This window comes from Trichechus manatus, unplaced genomic scaffold (assembly GCF_000243295.1).
Source record: "Trichechus manatus latirostris isolate Lorelei unplaced genomic scaffold, TriManLat1.0 scaffold00057, whole genome shotgun sequence".
Taxonomy (NCBI): domain Eukaryota; kingdom Metazoa; phylum Chordata; class Mammalia; order Sirenia; family Trichechidae; genus Trichechus; species Trichechus manatus.
Window position 1 is genome coordinate 8,984,137 of NW_004443993.1, and position 16,636 is coordinate 9,000,772.

The 16,636-nt window shown below is 47.7% G+C and overlaps 1 protein-coding gene across 1 annotated transcript in view; it reads left to right on the forward strand.

The window, feature by feature from the left end:
- Nucleotides 1-16,636, forward strand: part of RFX2 (regulatory factor X2) — a 104,135-nt gene that overhangs the window by 22,353 nt on the left and 65,146 nt on the right. Inside the window, exon 2 of the mRNA XM_023733089.1 lies at nt 10,091-10,334. Coding sequence (XP_023588857.1) covers nt 10,172-10,334 — 163 coding nt within the window. The 5' untranslated portion in view covers nt 10,091-10,171. The remainder of the gene's footprint in view (nt 1-10,090; nt 10,335-16,636) is intronic.

Here is a 16,636-nt window from a genome sequence, read left to right on the forward strand (position 1 = left end):
ATTTAACGTGATGGTTTCAAGGTTCAGCCATGTTGTAGCACGTTCCAGTTGCCGTCCAGTCAACCCCAACTCATGGCACCCCCAGCTGTGTCAAAGTAGAACTGTGCTCCATAGGATTTTCCGTGGCTGAGTTTTCAGAAGCAGATCACCAGGCCTTTTTTCTGAGGTGCCTCTGGGTGGACTCGAACCACCAATCTTTGGGTTAGCAGCTGAGTACAGTAACCATTTGCACCACCCAGGGACAAAAAGCCAGTTGCCGTGGAGTTGACTTCGACTCATGCGGACCCCATGTGTGTCAGAGTAGAACTGTGGTTTATAGGGTTTTCAATGGCTGTTTTTTGGGGAAGTAGACCGCCAGGCCTTTCTTCTGAGGTGCCTCTGGGTGGCCTGAACCTCCAGCCTTTTGAGCAGCAGTGAGCCCTGGAAACCCCTCGGTGGACCAGCCCCTCCATCCAGACCTCGCTCCCCGTCGGTCCTGCTCTGCCCACATTGCAGCCACACATGACTCACCCCCAGCCATCCCTGGGAGCTGCGCCCATTCCCGTGGGTGCATCTGGGGGAAGCCTGGGTGCTGGGCCAGTTTGTGTTGCCACAAGTTTGTGCTTGTCATCTTTAAATCTGCACTGAGGCTAACACAGCAACGGTGTTTTCCCACGCGTTTGAGTTCCCTGTTGATGTTGTTGTTAGTTGCTGCTGAGTCCATTTCAATTCATGGCGATCCCCTGTGTGCCGCGTAGAACTGTGCTCCATAGGGTTTTCAATGGCTGCGTTTTTGGACATAGATCTCCAGGCTTTTATTCCTTTATGCCTCTGGGTGGGTTCAAATCGCCAACCTTTCGGTTAGCACCCAGTGCTTAACCACTGTGCCACCATGGCTCCTTTGCATTTTCCCTAGTGGCTAATAAATGTTGAGTGTCTTTTCATGTTTTTTTTGGCCATTTGTACATCTTCTTTGAAAGATGTACAGATTCAAATGCGTCGTCTTTGATAATGTTCTTCATCCACACGTTTCTCTTGTTACCTCCGTGAAACGCCGGAGACCCTGATTCGCGAAGGTGCACGGCACGTGGCAGAGCTGTGCAGAGGGCAGAGCCCCAGGATTGTGGAGATGTGGGCTCTGGCCTCCTGCTCCTCCTTGTGACATTGCTCCGTCTCTGGCCTGTGTGCACTTCTGTCTCGGAAGGAGACAAGACAAGGCTGTTGGTCCCCACCTTCAGTGTGCCCTTGACCAGCTGAACACCAGGACTTCTAGAATGCTATTTGTAATTACATGGGCTATTTGATACCTCTCCATTTATTTATCCAGACTTATTTTAGGCTCTTTTTCAGAGACATGAGTCCAAGTGTTTGAGGCTAATACAAACCAGCCCATGGACTAAATCTGACCCGCCACCAGTTTTTATACGGCCTGCATGCCAGCAGTACTTTTTTTTTACCCTTATAAATGGTTGAAAAAAGCCAAAAGAATATTTCATGACCCGTGAAATTATATGAAATTCACATTTCAGGGTCCATAAATAAAGTTTTTTTGGCACACAGCCACGCACATTCATTTACATACTGTCAGTGACTGTTTTGGAGTCCCTGAGTGGCACCGTTGGTTAAGCACTCAGCTGCTAACCGGAAGGTCAGCGGTTCGAACCCACCAGCCCTCTGCTGGAGAAAGATGTGGCAGTCTGCTTCCGTAAAGAAGCAGTTCTACTCTGTCCTGTAGGGTTGCTATGAGTCGGAATCGACTCGATGGTAATGGGTTTGGTTTGGAGTCTTTACAGGAGTGGATTGCCAGGTCTTCCATGGAGCTTCTGGGTAGGTTTAAACCACCAACCTTTCGGTTAGCAGCCAAGTGCTTAACCTTTGCGCCACTAGGGCTTCTTTAAAAAGTTATGTCTTACTCTTTTGAAAACATAATTCAGATCATATTAAATCCTCTTACACCTTCCCTCAGCAATGAGAACAAAACCCAGACTTCTGACTGTGCCCTTCAGGCCCCTGCGGACCTCTCCAGCCCCTGCTCTCCCCTACCGCAGGGCCTTTGCACCTGCTCTTCCTTATGCCAGAGTGCTTTCTACCCCACGTCTCCATGGCTGGCCCCTTCTTGGCAACTGTGAGGTCTCAGCTCAGTGCCATCCTCAGAGACGTGTCCCTAACTGGCCTGCGGAGAGGCTGGAAGCCCCTTTCCACCACCACCCCCAGCTCTGTCCCTCTGCTGCCACCATCACGGCACCGATCACTGTGGAATCTCTCTGTGTATCTGCTTGCTGGTGTGTTGTCTAACTCTCCTCCATGAGGATGCGAGCCCTCCTAGAGCAGGCCTTTCATCAGATCCGTTCAGCTGTGCATCCTCAGAGTCTAGAACAGTGACTGGTACTCAGTAAATTAACTTTTTTCTATCTATTTATCTATCTATCCATCCATCCATCCATCCATCCACTCATCCACCCATTCACCCACCCACTCATCCAGCCCACCCAGTCATTCATTCATTCGTACATTTGTGCATTCATTCATTCATTTGAAACTTGCATACAGTCGTGGTCACATTTTGGGTATAGAGTTCTGCAAGTTTGAACCCGTGCACAGACTCTTGTAACCACCACCACAAACAGGACCCCGAGCGACTCCAGCCCTCCAAGGAGTCCCCTCGTGCTGCCCCTTTGTAAGCAGACCTGCCCCAGCCTGAACCCCTGGCATCCGGCGATCTGCTCTCTGTCCCTGTAGTTTTGCCTGTTCTGGAATGTCCCATAACTGGAAGCATACCGGTGGAGCTGTCAACATTTTTCACTCAGCAAATGCGTTTGAGATTCACCCCTGTTGCGTATGTATCAGCCGTTTGTTCCCGTGTTATCGCTGAGCGGTATTCCATCGTGTGACGGCACCGCAGTTTGTTTATCTGGTAGATTTTCTTTTCATGTGTAATGTTGATTCACTGTTAAAGCCTCTGGTTATAAGTTTCTCATCTGTACTCTGTGGTTGGGGCCCGTCGAGTTCATTTCCACTCATGGAGACCCCATGTGACACAGTAGAGCTGCCCCATAGGGTTTCCTAGGCCGTCATCTTTACGGGAGCAGATTGCCAGGTCTCTCTCCCTCAGATCCACTGAGTGGGTTCAAACCACCGACCTTTTGGTTAATAGCAGAGCGCTTAACCATTGTGCCACTGGGGCTCCTTACCCATACCGTAGACAAACTGAACTGAATGGTATTGGTATTCTCTGCCCACACAGCATTCTGTAAATGTGGTTTGCTAGTTTACGAGAACCAATGTGCCTTAGAATGCTTACAAAGTTATTAAAATTTTTAAAATGTTATGTATTATAAGAAACATGTTCCTATAAAGGACCCTCGTGGACAGAAGAAAGTTTCTGTTTCATCTTTCTGTCTCTGTTACCTCTTGTGAGGTCAGCAGTGGTAAGAGTTCAAGCTGTTTCCTTCTAGACCTTTTAAATGTATTCACCTATTTCATAGCGTAGATGCTGTTGTTGTTGTTAGGTGCCGTCGAGTCGGTTCCGACTCAGAGCGACCGCACATACAACAGAACGAAACCCTGCCCCGTCCTGCGCCATCCTCACAATCGTTGCTATGTTTGAGCCCATTGTTGCAGCCACTGCATCAGGCCATCCTCACAATCGTTGCTATGTTTGAGCCCATTGTTGCAGCCACTGTGTCAGTCCATCCTGTTGAGGATCTTCCTCTTTTTCGCTGACCCTCTACCCAGCATGATGTCCTTCTCCAGGGACTGATCCCTCCTGATAACATGTCCAAAGTACGTGAGATGAAGTCTCGCCATCCTTGTTTCTAAGGAGTATTCTGGCTGTACTTCTTCCAAGACACATTTGTTTGTTCTTCTGGCAGTCCATGGGATATTCAATATTCTTTGCCAACACCACAACTCAAAGGCATAGATTCTTCTTCGTAGCATATATAGCTGCTGCCTTCTTTCTTTTCTTTTTTATACATATACGTCAATTCTACAAATATTTGACAGCCTGCTACGTGCCAAGCACTGCATACTTGATATCTTTCCATATCAGTTCACGAAATATGCCTCGTTCTTTTAAAAAAAAAATTAGCTAGTTTTGCGTGTGTGTGTGTGGTGAGACTATGCACAACAAAACATACGCCGATTCAACAATTTCTACATGTGCAGCTCAGTGACACTGATTACATTCTTGAAGTTGTGCAACCATTCTTGCTATCCTTTTCCAATTATTCTACCACTGTTAATATAACCTCGCTGCCCCCTAAGCAAGTCCTCGCCTCCTCATTCTTTTTAATGATGGCATAGTATGACAGCAATAGCGTACTGTAATTTCTTTAACCATTTCCCTATTGATGGACATTTAAGTTATTTCCAGTTTTTTATGACATCAAATAATGCCGCCAGGGACATGCTTGTACGTATATCCTATTTACTTATTTATTTTTGTAGCTTTATCGAGAATATATTCCACGTACCATAAAGTACATCCATTTGAAGTGTAAAATTCAGAGATTTTTAGTATATTCACAGAGTTGTGCAACCATTACCACTATCAAACTTTAAAACATTTTCATCACCCCAAAAAGAACCCTGTACCCGTTAGTGGTCACTTCCCATGTCCCACCCCCAGCCCCTAGGCAACCACTAATGTACTTTCTGTCTTTATGGATTTGCCCGTTCTGGTCACTGCATATAAATGAAATTGTACAGTACGTGACCTTTTGTGACTGACTTCCTTCACTTAGCATAATGTTTTCAAAGTTTATCCATGTCATACATAGCCTGTACCAGAACTTCGTTCCTTTTCAGGGCTGAATAATATTCCATTGTATGGACGGGCCACATTTTGTCTGTCCATTCATCAGTTGATGGGCACTTGGATTGTGGACACTTTTTTGGCCGTTGTGAATAGTGCTGCTGTGAACATGCGTGTCCAAGTGTTTGTGCAGCCATATTGCTGCGTTGTTAGGTGCCATGGAGTCAATTCCGACTCCGAGCAACCCCATGTGACAGAGTAGAACTGCCCCGTAGGGTTTTCTATGCTGTAATCTTTACAGAAACAGATCACCAGCTCTTTCTCCCACTGCGTGGGTTTGAACTACCAACCTTCTGGTCAGCAGCCGAGCGCTTAACCCTTGTGCCCCCAGGGCTCCTTATGCCTTTTGCACGTGTGTATTTCCATAAGATAAATTCTGAGAGGGGAAGAAGACACCACTTCGGCTAGCTCTCGGTCCTCTGACCGTGTAGGTTTGGACATACCCTGAGTCTTGAGAGATGCTAGGAACATAAGCCACAGGTGGTGGCACCCGCCCATCCTAGCTCCTGTTTGCATGTGGACATTCAGGACACAGGCAGAGAAGGCCCCGCCACAGGTGGCCACTGGTTCCCTCAACGCTGCAGTGTTTCTGCAAGCAGTAAGGACTCCTGTGGTGACTAGGAGCAAGACTAACCAGTTGCCATCTAGTTGAGTCATTTCCATCCAGCTCACGGTGACCTGTGTGTTTCAGAGTCGAACTGTGCTCCATAGGATTTTCAGTGGCTGATTTTTCAGAAGGAGATCACCGGGCCTTTCTTCTGAGGTGCCTCTGGGTGGATGTGAACTGCCAACCTTTCAGTTAGTCGCCAAGCATGTTAACCGTTTGTGCTACCCAGGGACTCCAAGGAACAATATTAAAATGAAGCATTAGCTGTGTGCCTTCCTGCCATACTCACTCCCGGTTTTTCTCCTCCTTCCCTGTCTCACTAGGGGGCCATTTCCTGCAGAGGCTGTCCCTGCTCTTGGGTGGGGTTGGGGGAGGTCAAGGCAGAGAGTCCTGTCACCTCTTCCCTCCCCAGCCACCACTGCTGCTTGGCCTTATACTTGCCTCCCCTGCACATTCCCAGCTCATGGGGAAAACCACAGGTGCCATCGCCTTTCTTTGAATTAGTGCTAGCAAAGGAATAGCCGTGCTCCCACTTTATAGATGCAAACCCAGAAACTTGTAGTACAGAAGAGAAAGCAAAAGGCCTCTCTTTATGGAGAACTGAAGGCCATGGGTGGTGTAATGGTGAACACACTCAGCTGCTAACCAAAAGGTTGGAGGTTCGAGTCCACCCAGAGGTGCCTCAGAAGAAAGGCCTGGTGGTCTACTTCAGAAAACCCAGCCATTTTGAGAACCCTATGGAACACAGTTGTACTCTAACACACGTGGGTTGCCATTAGTTGGAACCAACTCAATGGCAGCTGGTTTTGTGGAGGATTAAAGAAACTCACGGCTCTCTCTCTTACCGGGAAGGAAGGCCCTAAACGGTCTGCAGCGATTACCATGTGTCGGGTGATTCTGGGACTTTCGCCATGGGCAACATTGGATGCAGTGGGAGAATTTTACACGTTCAGGGGTGTCATGAGGAGGATGATGTTTTTCCCTAATTTTATCTTTGGTAGAGATATACAACAAAAACATACACTCATTCCGCATTTCCTACATGTGCGTTCAGTGACGTTGGTTACATTCTTCACAGTGTGTCTCCGTTCCCGCTCTCTGCCCATGTTGTTCCACCACCAGCGACTCAGACTCTCTGTCCCCTGATCTCGTCCTCTGTGCTTTAGTGTTGCTGTTGTCACTGTGATCTCGTACAGATCATTCTTTAACAGAGCGCGCTGCTTCAGGGGAGGGTTCTTTACTAGTTGAGCTAGACTGTGGTTCAGTTTAAAGACGACTTCACGGGACAGCTGCGGTTCAGGGCCTAAAGATTATCTCAGGGCGATAGAACCGGGGGTTCCCCCAGTCCCGGGGGGCCCAGTAAGTCTGGTTTCTGTAAGAATTTGAAATTCTGTTCCACAGTTTTCTTCTCTTTGATCAGGATCCATCTAGTGGGTCCTTGATGAAAATGGTCAGTAGCGGTAGCCGGCAGCATCCGTTCTTCTGGTCTCATGGCAAAGGAGGCAGCTGTTCGTGGAGGCAATTAGACCTTCTCCATTTCCTGACACTCCTTCTTCCTCCGCTGTGAGGGGGCTAGAGATCAATTGTTGTATCTTAGATGGCTGCTTGCAAACTTTTAAGACTGAGGACGGGGTTTTTAAGAAGGCAAGAAGGGGCTGATGATAAAATATCATTTCTACAACAGTAATGCTTGAGGCAGTGGTGGTCCAGTGGTAGAATCTCGCCTTCCATGCGAGACCAATTCAATTCCTGGCCAGTGCACCTCTTGCGCGGCCACCACCCGTCTGTCACTGGAGGCTTGCGAGTTGCTAGGATGCTGAACAGGTTTCAGCAGAGCTTCTAGACTAAGACAGACTAGGAAGAAAGGCCTGGTGATTGACTTCTGAAAATCAGCCCATGAACACCCAATGGATTGCAGTGGTCTGATCTGCAACCGATCATGGGGATGGTGCAGGACTGGGCAGCATTTCATTCTGTTGTGCGTGGGGTGGCCGTGAGTCAGGGGCCGACTCAACAGCAGCCAACAGCAACATAGCTGCTCTTGGAGTCATGCTGGGAGAGACACAAGCATTAAGTATTCGATTGAAGTGACAAACCCTGCAAGTATGCCCTGGAATGAATATAGCACACAGCACGAGACACTCCCTGAAGACTTTCTCAAGATTGCTTGTTTTTGAAATCGCAAATAGCACCACTGCTTTTAGAGTTTGGGGTGTTTAAAAGGGCAAACGTCAGCCGATGATTTGGTTACATGACAATGGGGCAAATTCGGAAAGTGACAACAATGAACATTGGTTGTTACAGTTGTCATCGAGTCGGCTCCGACTCATGGCGACCCCGTGTACGCAGAACAAAATGCTGCCGTCCTCAAAGTCATGGGAGCTCCAAGGACACATCTAGAAACTCCCTGAGGGACCAGATTCCTGGGCGGAGGGCTGTGGGGACCACGGTGTCGGGGAACATCGAGCTCAAATGGCATAACATAGTTTATAAAGAAAATATTCTACATTCTACTTTGGTGAGTAGCGTCTGGGGTCTTAAAAGCCTGTGAGTGGCCATCTAAGATACTCCACTAGGGAGAATGAAGAACACTAAAGACACAAGGGAAAGTTTAGTCCAAAGGACTCATGGACCACAGCTACCACGGCCTCCACCAGACTGAGTCCAGTACAGCTGATGGTGCCCGGCTACCACCACCGACTGCTCTGACAGGGATCACAACAGAGGGTCCCAGACGGAGCTGGAGAAAAATATAGAACAAAGTTCTAACTCACAAAAAAAGACCAGACTTATTGACTGGACAGAGACTGGAGAAACCCCGAGAGTATGGCCCCCGGACACGCTTTTAGCCCAGTAATGAAGTCACTCCTGAGGTTCACCTTTTAGCCAAAGATTAGACAGGCCCATGAAACAAAACAAGACTAAAGGGGCACACCAGCCCAGGGGCAAGGATGAGAAGACAGGAGGGGACAGGAAAGCTGGTAACAGGGGACCCAAGGTCGAGAAGGGAGAGTGTTGACATGTCATGGGGTTAACCAACGCCATAAAACAATATGTGTATTAACTTTTTAATGAGAAGCTAGTTCTGTAAACTTTTATCTAAAGTACAGTAAAGAAAAAAAAAAGAAAATGTTACCAGTCCTGCACCATCTACACGATCGTTGGTGCTCAAGTCCATTGTTGTGACCACTGTGTATTTTGAGTGCCTTCCAGACTAGGAGGCTCCTCTTCCAGCACTGCATCGGACAGTATTCTGTTGTGATCCATAAGGTTTTCATTGGCTAATTTTCAGAAGCAGATTGCCAGTCCTTTCTTCCTAGTCTTCTTAGTCTGTAAGCTCCACTGAAACCTGTCCACCATGGGTGACCATGCTGGTATTTGAAATACCGATGCCAGAGCTTCCAGCATCACAGTAGCACGCAAGCCGCCACAGTACAACAAACGGACAAACAGATGGTGGGTAGTGAAGGCTTTTACTGGTTCAACCTTACTTTTTTCCTTATTCAAACGCTTTCAGATTCCATTTGAATACAACAATTTCAAGTTTTTTTTTTTTTTTAATTTATGCTGAAGTCAAAATAACTGCTTTTCAAACGTGATGATGGTTGAGATTACCCAACAGCCAAGTAGATACGTTAGCCGCCGAGACTTCTGGGAACAAGGTGAAATGGAAGAGTATGGAAGCTGGGTGGGGCGGGGGATGGGCTGACTTGTCCAAGTCGACATGTTGAACTGGAGAGAGGAGCCGAGCCGGGAGGGAAGATGGAACGGCCGGCTGATGATTGTTTGAGTTATACCTCATGGCACCGGTCTTTCTGTTTCTTGCTCCACCTTTCAAGTACACTCAGAACATTTTATTCCAAAATTATCTTTTGCGCTGCTTTGGGAGCTGACTTAATACAGAGCTGGGAATGGAGTCACCCAAGACAAAACTGGGCGTTTGTCCCTTCCTGCTCCGGAGGGTATGAGTCACCTGCCAGGTTCACCCTTTGTCCGCCGTCATAACCAACCCCTCCCTGGAAGAAAGCATTTGCTGAGAAAAAGGAAAATGTATCTCGAACCTTGATGTACTAGAAGACTCATTTAATTTGTGCTGTGGTGCCTTTTAGGAACCCTGGAGGTTCAGTGGTTCAGCGCTCGGCTGCTCACCGAAAGGTTGGCAGTTCAAATCCACCAGCTGCTTCACGGGAGAAAAGATGTGGCAGTCTGCCTCTGTAAAGATTACACCTTGGAAACCCTATGGGGCAGTTCTACTCTGTCTTGTAGGGTCACTATGAGTCAGAATCAACTCGACAGCAATGGGTTTTTATGATGCCTTTTTAAGTTTTAACGATAACCTTTCTCCCCCACCTCCCGCTCTTGATTAGATAGCCTTTCTAAAGCAGAAGAGGTTTCAGTGGATCTTCTTAGAGTTCATTAGGATTAATTAGTTTAAAAACCTAAAATACCTCCAGGATGTCCATCTTTGGGTTTCATTAGAATAATGAGTTTAACAAAAGACCATTTTTCTCCATTTTGTCAGAGCACACTGAGGCTTTGCTTTGGGGTTGAAATTTTCATGGGGACAGAAATAGAATGTCCTTTTGTTCTCATTGGATTGGACAGCAGGGTTTGTGATAGGGGAGGTGACAGATGGAGTAAATATTTCTAATTTTGCTTTTCGTGGCTTCGTTTTCATTTCTTCAAAGATCCCCGGGTGTTGCTGCAGGGATCTTTGCCTCGATGTCCTGTCCCGGGCCAGTTGAGATTGATCTGTACCCCGGAGATTGATGACCACCTCAAGACACGCAAGATTCCCTCTCTCCCTGAGACGGCAGAGGCTCCTCCCGGCGGGCCGTCCACTTGTCGCCCAGAGAATGAGAACTCAGCCTTCGAAACCGTCTCACAGCCAGATTACTGGCCTCGCACGTTTCTCTTGCATTAAATCTGTCGGTAATCTTGCATAGCTCAAGCATGACTTAAGAAATAACGCTTTCATTTTTCCACGTGACTCCAGAAGGTTTTCTGACTAACGTTTTGTATTCGTACACCGACGTGGGAAGAAAAATAGTCAGGTATCTTAAAACTTACTCAGTGCTCTCGGGGGGTTCCGACTCGTGGCGACGTTCCGTATCACGGAACGAAACACTGCGCAGTCCTGCACCATCTTGAGGCTCGTTGGTATGTTTGAGACCGTTGTTGTGGTGGTGGTGTCTGTCCGTCTTGTGGAGGGTTTCCCTCATTTTCGCTCACCCTCTACTTTACCAAGCATGAGGTTCTTTTCTAGTCATTGATGACATGTCCGAAGTAAGTGTGTCAGAGTCTCGCCATCCTTGCTCCTAGGGAACATTCTGGTGTATTTCTTCTGACACTGATTTGTTCATTCTTTTGGCAGTCCATGGTAGGTTCAATATCCTTCCCCAGCACCACAATCCGAACTATTCTGTGGTGTATTAAATCTGTTGTTGTTGTTGCTGTTAGTCAAGTCGATTTCAACTCCTGGCGACCCCATGTGTGCAGAGTAGAACTTCTCCATAGGGTTTTCAAGGCTGTGACCTTTCTTCCGAGTCGCCTCTGGATGGGTTCAAACCACCACCCTTATAGCTAGTAGTCACGCGCTTAACCATTTGTACCACCCGGGGATTCTGTGTATTAAAACTAATATTTAATGTCTGGTAATGCTTGAACATGGAAAGTGGATGTTTTGGTGGATTTGAAAAGAGATGTGTAGTAACCATAAAGAAAATGGCAAAAGAGAAGCTTGTGTCGGGGAGGGGAGCGACGTCTGTCTGCTGGTTGTGGTGGGACCATTGTGGGGGGTGGTCACACGGTCCCCTGACGCTGGGGGCCCACTCCCAGCCGAAGCCCACCCACCTAAGCCCAGGGCTGCTGCACTCTGCTGCGAGGTCTGTACATGTGGAATGCCCAGGCCCCGCCCAGTGGCTTCACACCCCTGCACCCTGCTGAGGTTGCCAGCCAGCACTCTGCAGTTAGGGGCTGGCAGGAATAGAATCCTAACGCGGGGCTCCGTGCTCGTGGAATGGGAGTGGAGACTAGGCCCTCTGAGGGACCCTTCTCTGACATGGTGACACCTCACCCCCTGCGTGCTTGCCACTGCTCTGCCTTCTCTTCCGTTCTCAGCACGGCCACCACAGGGAGCTGTCAGAACACAGGTTCCATCCGGTCAGTCCTGGCACGGACCCTTCTGTCACTTATCTTTCTCTCTCAGCACAAGCCACACCCCTCACGGTGACCTGCATGGGCCTCTCCCCTCCTTGCCTCCTGGTTCACTCGGCCCCAGTCTCAAGCCAGGCGTGGCTCCACCTCAGGCCCTTTGCACTGGCTGTTCCCGCCACCAGGAACACTCTTCCCAGCTATCTCATGGCTCCGCCCCCTCCATGTCTTCACGTCAGTGACCCTTCTCAGTGAGGCCCACTCCCATCCCGACACTCCTGATCTCTGCTTCCTTTTTCTCTTTGGCACTTATCACCATCTGACATACTACAGTAAAACCTGCGAAAGCCACAACCTGTGTAAGGCGGAAACCTGTCAGAGAAGGAAAATGCAAATATTTTCCACTAACGCAAGTGGTAGAAAAGTGGCAAGACTGCACCCTGTCAACGGTGGAAAGCCTGAGACCTGGAAAAACAAGGCAGTCCCGGCGAGTTCTGGCTCTCACAGGTCACTGTATATGTTCTTCGTACCTGTTTTGTTTATTGTCTGTATTCTGCCCACACAAATACTAGAATATAAGCTCCTTGAGGGAGGGAATTTTGCCTGTTTTGATTACTGAGAAATGTCTGGTACATGGTAAAACCAAAGCCAAGTCAATTCTGACTCATGGCGGCCCATGTGTTATAGAGTAGAACTGCCTCATAGGGTTTGCTTGGCCGTAATCCTTACAGCAGCAGATGGCCAGCCCTTTCTTCTGTGGAGCGGCTGCACGGGTTCTAGCCACCAACCTTTAGGTTAGTGTTGTCGTTGTTAGGTGCTGTCGAGTAGGTTCCAACTCACAGCGACCGTATGTCCAATAGAAGAATAGGTTAGTAGTCGAGTGCCAATCATTTGCACCATCATTCAAAAAATATTTTTGATTGAAATGAATGGATAATGCCAAGTAGGATTCCCTTCTTCATTCTCTCTCTGGATATGGGACCCGGAGTCCTCACAGCTGTGCATCGGAGCCTCCCTTTGCGTGGAGAGAGTCCAGGCAGAATACAGTGGCGTCCCCCAGGCAATGCCCAATCAGAGACCCTCCTGCCACTTCTGCTTTTGTTCCTGGTGGTCTTCCCTCCAGGACTAGCTAGCAACGCAGTCACCCCTCCTCATTCCCACTTAGCCACGGGTGGACGGTCCAGGAGTCTGCCTTCAAATTCCCCGCCTCCCTGGAGCCCGGGTTCAAATTCTAACAGTGTAGAATCAGCCTTTCCTTCTCAGGGAGGCATGTCCTGGTCCGTCCTGTTTATCCAAGAAGCGACCTTGGAATGATATCTTAAGAAAACAAAGTTTCTGTGCACTGATGGTATCTGTCTCAAAGGCCGTGTCTCACCAAAGGAACAAGCCTCAGCTAAGAGCTAAAGGGTATGCCTTAATAACATGCACATCTATGAGCGCTGTATGTTTTTATCATTTAAAATGGTGAGCTATTTATGCTGCATGCTTCCCATTCCATCAAAATGTTTTAAGATCCTTGGCCACACTCTCCAAAAATAAGACCATCATTTAGAACACTCCGTTCCCCTTGCAGATTAGTGGTACTACCCTCTCCCAGCCCAGAGCAGTTCCAAAAGCCACAGGGAGCCCATACCTAGGAGGCCCTGGGGGGTGCAAACAGTGAATGCGCTTGGCTGCTAACCAAAAAGTTGACGGCTTGAGTCCACCCAGAGGTGCCTCGGAAGAAAGGCCTGGCAGTCTCCTTCCAAAAACTCAGCCATTGAAAACCCTATGGAGCACAGTTCTACTCTGACACACATGGGGTCGCCATGAGTCAGAGTCAACTTGAAGCAACTGGTTAGTCCATACCTAGAGGGCACCGTTGCTGAGGGGGGCGGCCGTGATGATTTGTGGGTCGGCCTAATTGGTTTCTCTGTATGTCAGGAGTGCCCAGTGCTAGGACCCTCTCTGGGGCTGAGTGCCACCTGTGGAACAAAAGAGCTGCTTCCCTCCGTCCAGGGGCATGTGGTGTTACCTGGTTGGTTCTTTGAAGATTCTCACTCAAGTATGGCGGCTAGCAGCTCGGGTGCACTGATCTCAGACACTAGAAGTTCCTTCCGCAAAAGTCAGCTGAAGCATTTCTAATGCTGAGTCAGTGGTTCCGTTTGCACCTATTTCAAACGTCCATGCGCTTTTTAAAAGCCTTTTTAATTTTCAACTCCTCTCTTTCGACATTTTTTTCCGATCACTTAATCCCCGATTAGTTTTAGCTTATGTAATCACCGTCTGGAAAACACTCGTACGGTTATGAGCTCATCCACACTGTTTGTTTGACGATAAGTAAATTCTTTGCTCGGCGAGGAAAAGGCCCTTTCTCCTCCCCACACGAGGAAGGCTTATAGAAGTCCCTCCCCCATGCCTCCCTCACGCCAGAGAGCTGGTCTTGCTTGGGTTCTGTTATTTGAGAACAAATATGGTAAACTGTTTTCCCCTCGGTTACTATAGAGAAGAGATTATTTGCCTTTCTCTTCGGGCTTCTGAAAATAATAGATTACATATTTGGGAGGGTTTTTTTTAGATCTGGTTAATGTGAGATAGAGGGGATTGCTCCGGGGATGACATTGTTTAGTTTGGGGAGTATTCTGTCCGTTGCCTGGCAACAGGCTCTTGGAAGCGAGAGTGGACGGCGTTGTCCCTGGCAACCGTTGTTACTCAGCAAACAATGAGAGCCAGGCAGACAGCGCCAAGCCTGTGGACTCCAGGTTTTAATTGAACATCTGCATATATTTTTGTTTCCCCTCTGATTAAATTATGTTGGCATTTGCTTTGCCTGGACAGGTAGCACGGGTCCATCCATTTGGGGTTGACTTCCAGGCAGGCATGTTGTTGTGTTAACGTCTCAGCCTCTGGAAACGGAGACGGGCTTTGGAGAAAAGCAAACTTTTAGTCATTTGAACATGTCCTAGACTTATTTTCGTCTTAAAGTGGAGTTTATTTTTTGTTCTAATTCCTCGCGTTTATAAAATCATTACTTGGCTTACCCTACAACCGTATACCACCAATAAATCCTCAAAGCTCTCAAGCTCCGTTCCTGTGCTCATTAATGACTCAAATATCAGGAACTGAACCCTGCTGGCTCACCTGGAAAGACATTTTCACGGAGAGCTGGCTGGTGATGGAAAGCTGTGGTTCAGATGGTTCGATGCTGCTGCTAAGGAGTTGGGTCCCTAGGCTGCACCCCGTGGAACGTGTATATGGTGCTTAATTAGGGGAAGCAAGCGTGTTTCCACTAACAGGGAGGGGAACCTTTACCCTAGTGATGGGCACTTTGCAGCCACATGATGAATTTTAATCAAAACACTGGCGCCTCCCCCACCTCAACGAGCAGGGAGAGATTGTTTACAAGGCTTTGTTGCTTATGTAAACAGTGCCACTGAACTTCATTCAAAGCCCTTGACACATTTTTTTCCCTCCTCTCTGCCCCGCCGCCCGCACCCGCCCCACCTCCCAGCCAGGGCTATAAATTGAGAAATGTTCACCAGGACAGGTTGCTGGTGGGGACGTTTTTCTTTACTCCTCTGGAGTGACATCTGTCTGACTAACGCAGCAACAATCTCAAAGGGCCGCCTGTAACTGAACCCGCGAGCCTATCTGTATGCAGCAGCTCTCCCGGTGAGCCTTGCTTTCGTTGTATGGATTTTTGTAATTAAAGGGCGGCTCACTTTGCAGCTGAAGGCCCCAAGAAAAATGTTCATTGTATTCTTATACCAGCATTACATCTAATGTCTAGAGACCCTTTAAAAGTATCTGGAAAAGCTGCCCGACTTCCTTTTGCAGCTGAAACTTCTAACGGAACGGAACGTCATTGATGTTGTGTAACAAACAAAAGCAAACCGGTTAGTCGTCAGCCCTCCAAGATGCCGTAATTAAGATCCAATTACAGCGAGGGTTGCTGGACTCAGAATGAGTAAGCTCTGACTTACACGAAGACTCCCCCAAAGATTAATTAAAATGCCTGATTTCCGGCAACCTGTTGCTGGGGGATAGTGTCAAAAGTTCATTAACCAAAACTCGTTTCTGTCCAGTTGATTTCAACTCATGGTGACCCCAAGTGTTACAGAGTAAAACTGTGCTCCATAGGATTTTCTTGGCTGTAATCTTTATGAAAGCAGATCGCCAGACCTTTCTTCTGCGATGCTGCTAGGTGGGTTCAGACTGCCAACCTATAGGTTAATAGTCAAATGCAAACCATTTGTGCCACCCAAGGACCAGAAGATCATTGTTGTTAGTGCCATTGAGTGGATTCCAACTCATAGCGACCCCATGTGACAGAGTAGAACTGCCCATAGGGAGCAGATCGCCAGGTCTTTTCTCCCACAGAACAGCTTGTGGGTTCAAACTGCTGACCTTTTGGTTAGCAGCCGAGTGCTTAACCACTGAGCCACGAGGGCTTAAAAAGAAATTCTTCAAAAAGAAGTGCTATTCTGCATTCCAGAACATTCTGGAATGCAGCTTTGTACCCAGTCCCAGTTTAGGCAAGTCATTCTTCAGGCATTATAGCCTCATTTAAAATCTTTCTTTTCAATTGATCTTTTTTTTAAATTTCCCATAGAAATACTTTCCCCCACTTAACATCTTTGGGTAAGTGTTATGGATTGAATTGTGTCCCCCAAAAATATGTGTTGTAAATCCTAACCTCTGTGACTGTGGTTCTGATCCCATTTGGGAATGGGTTGTCTTCGTGATGTTAATCAGACAGGATTAGTGTAGGATATGTTTTAAGTCAATCTCTTTTGAAATAAAAGAGATTAAACTGGCAAGTGAGAGAAGCAGAGATGGGGAAGAGAGACACCAAGCCACATGGAGATTGCCCAGGAGCTGAAGCTCAGAAGAGACAAGGACCTTCTTCCAGAGCCGACAGAGAAAGAAAACCTTCCCCTAGAGTCAGCACCCTGAATTTGAACTTCTAGCCTCCTAAACTGTGCGGAAGTAAATTTCTGTTTGTTAAAGCCACCCCCTTGTGGTCTTTCTGTTATAGCAGCACTAGAGAACTAAGACAGTAAGGTTGTCTCTATGGTGGGAGAGCAGGGCTGGGTAATTTT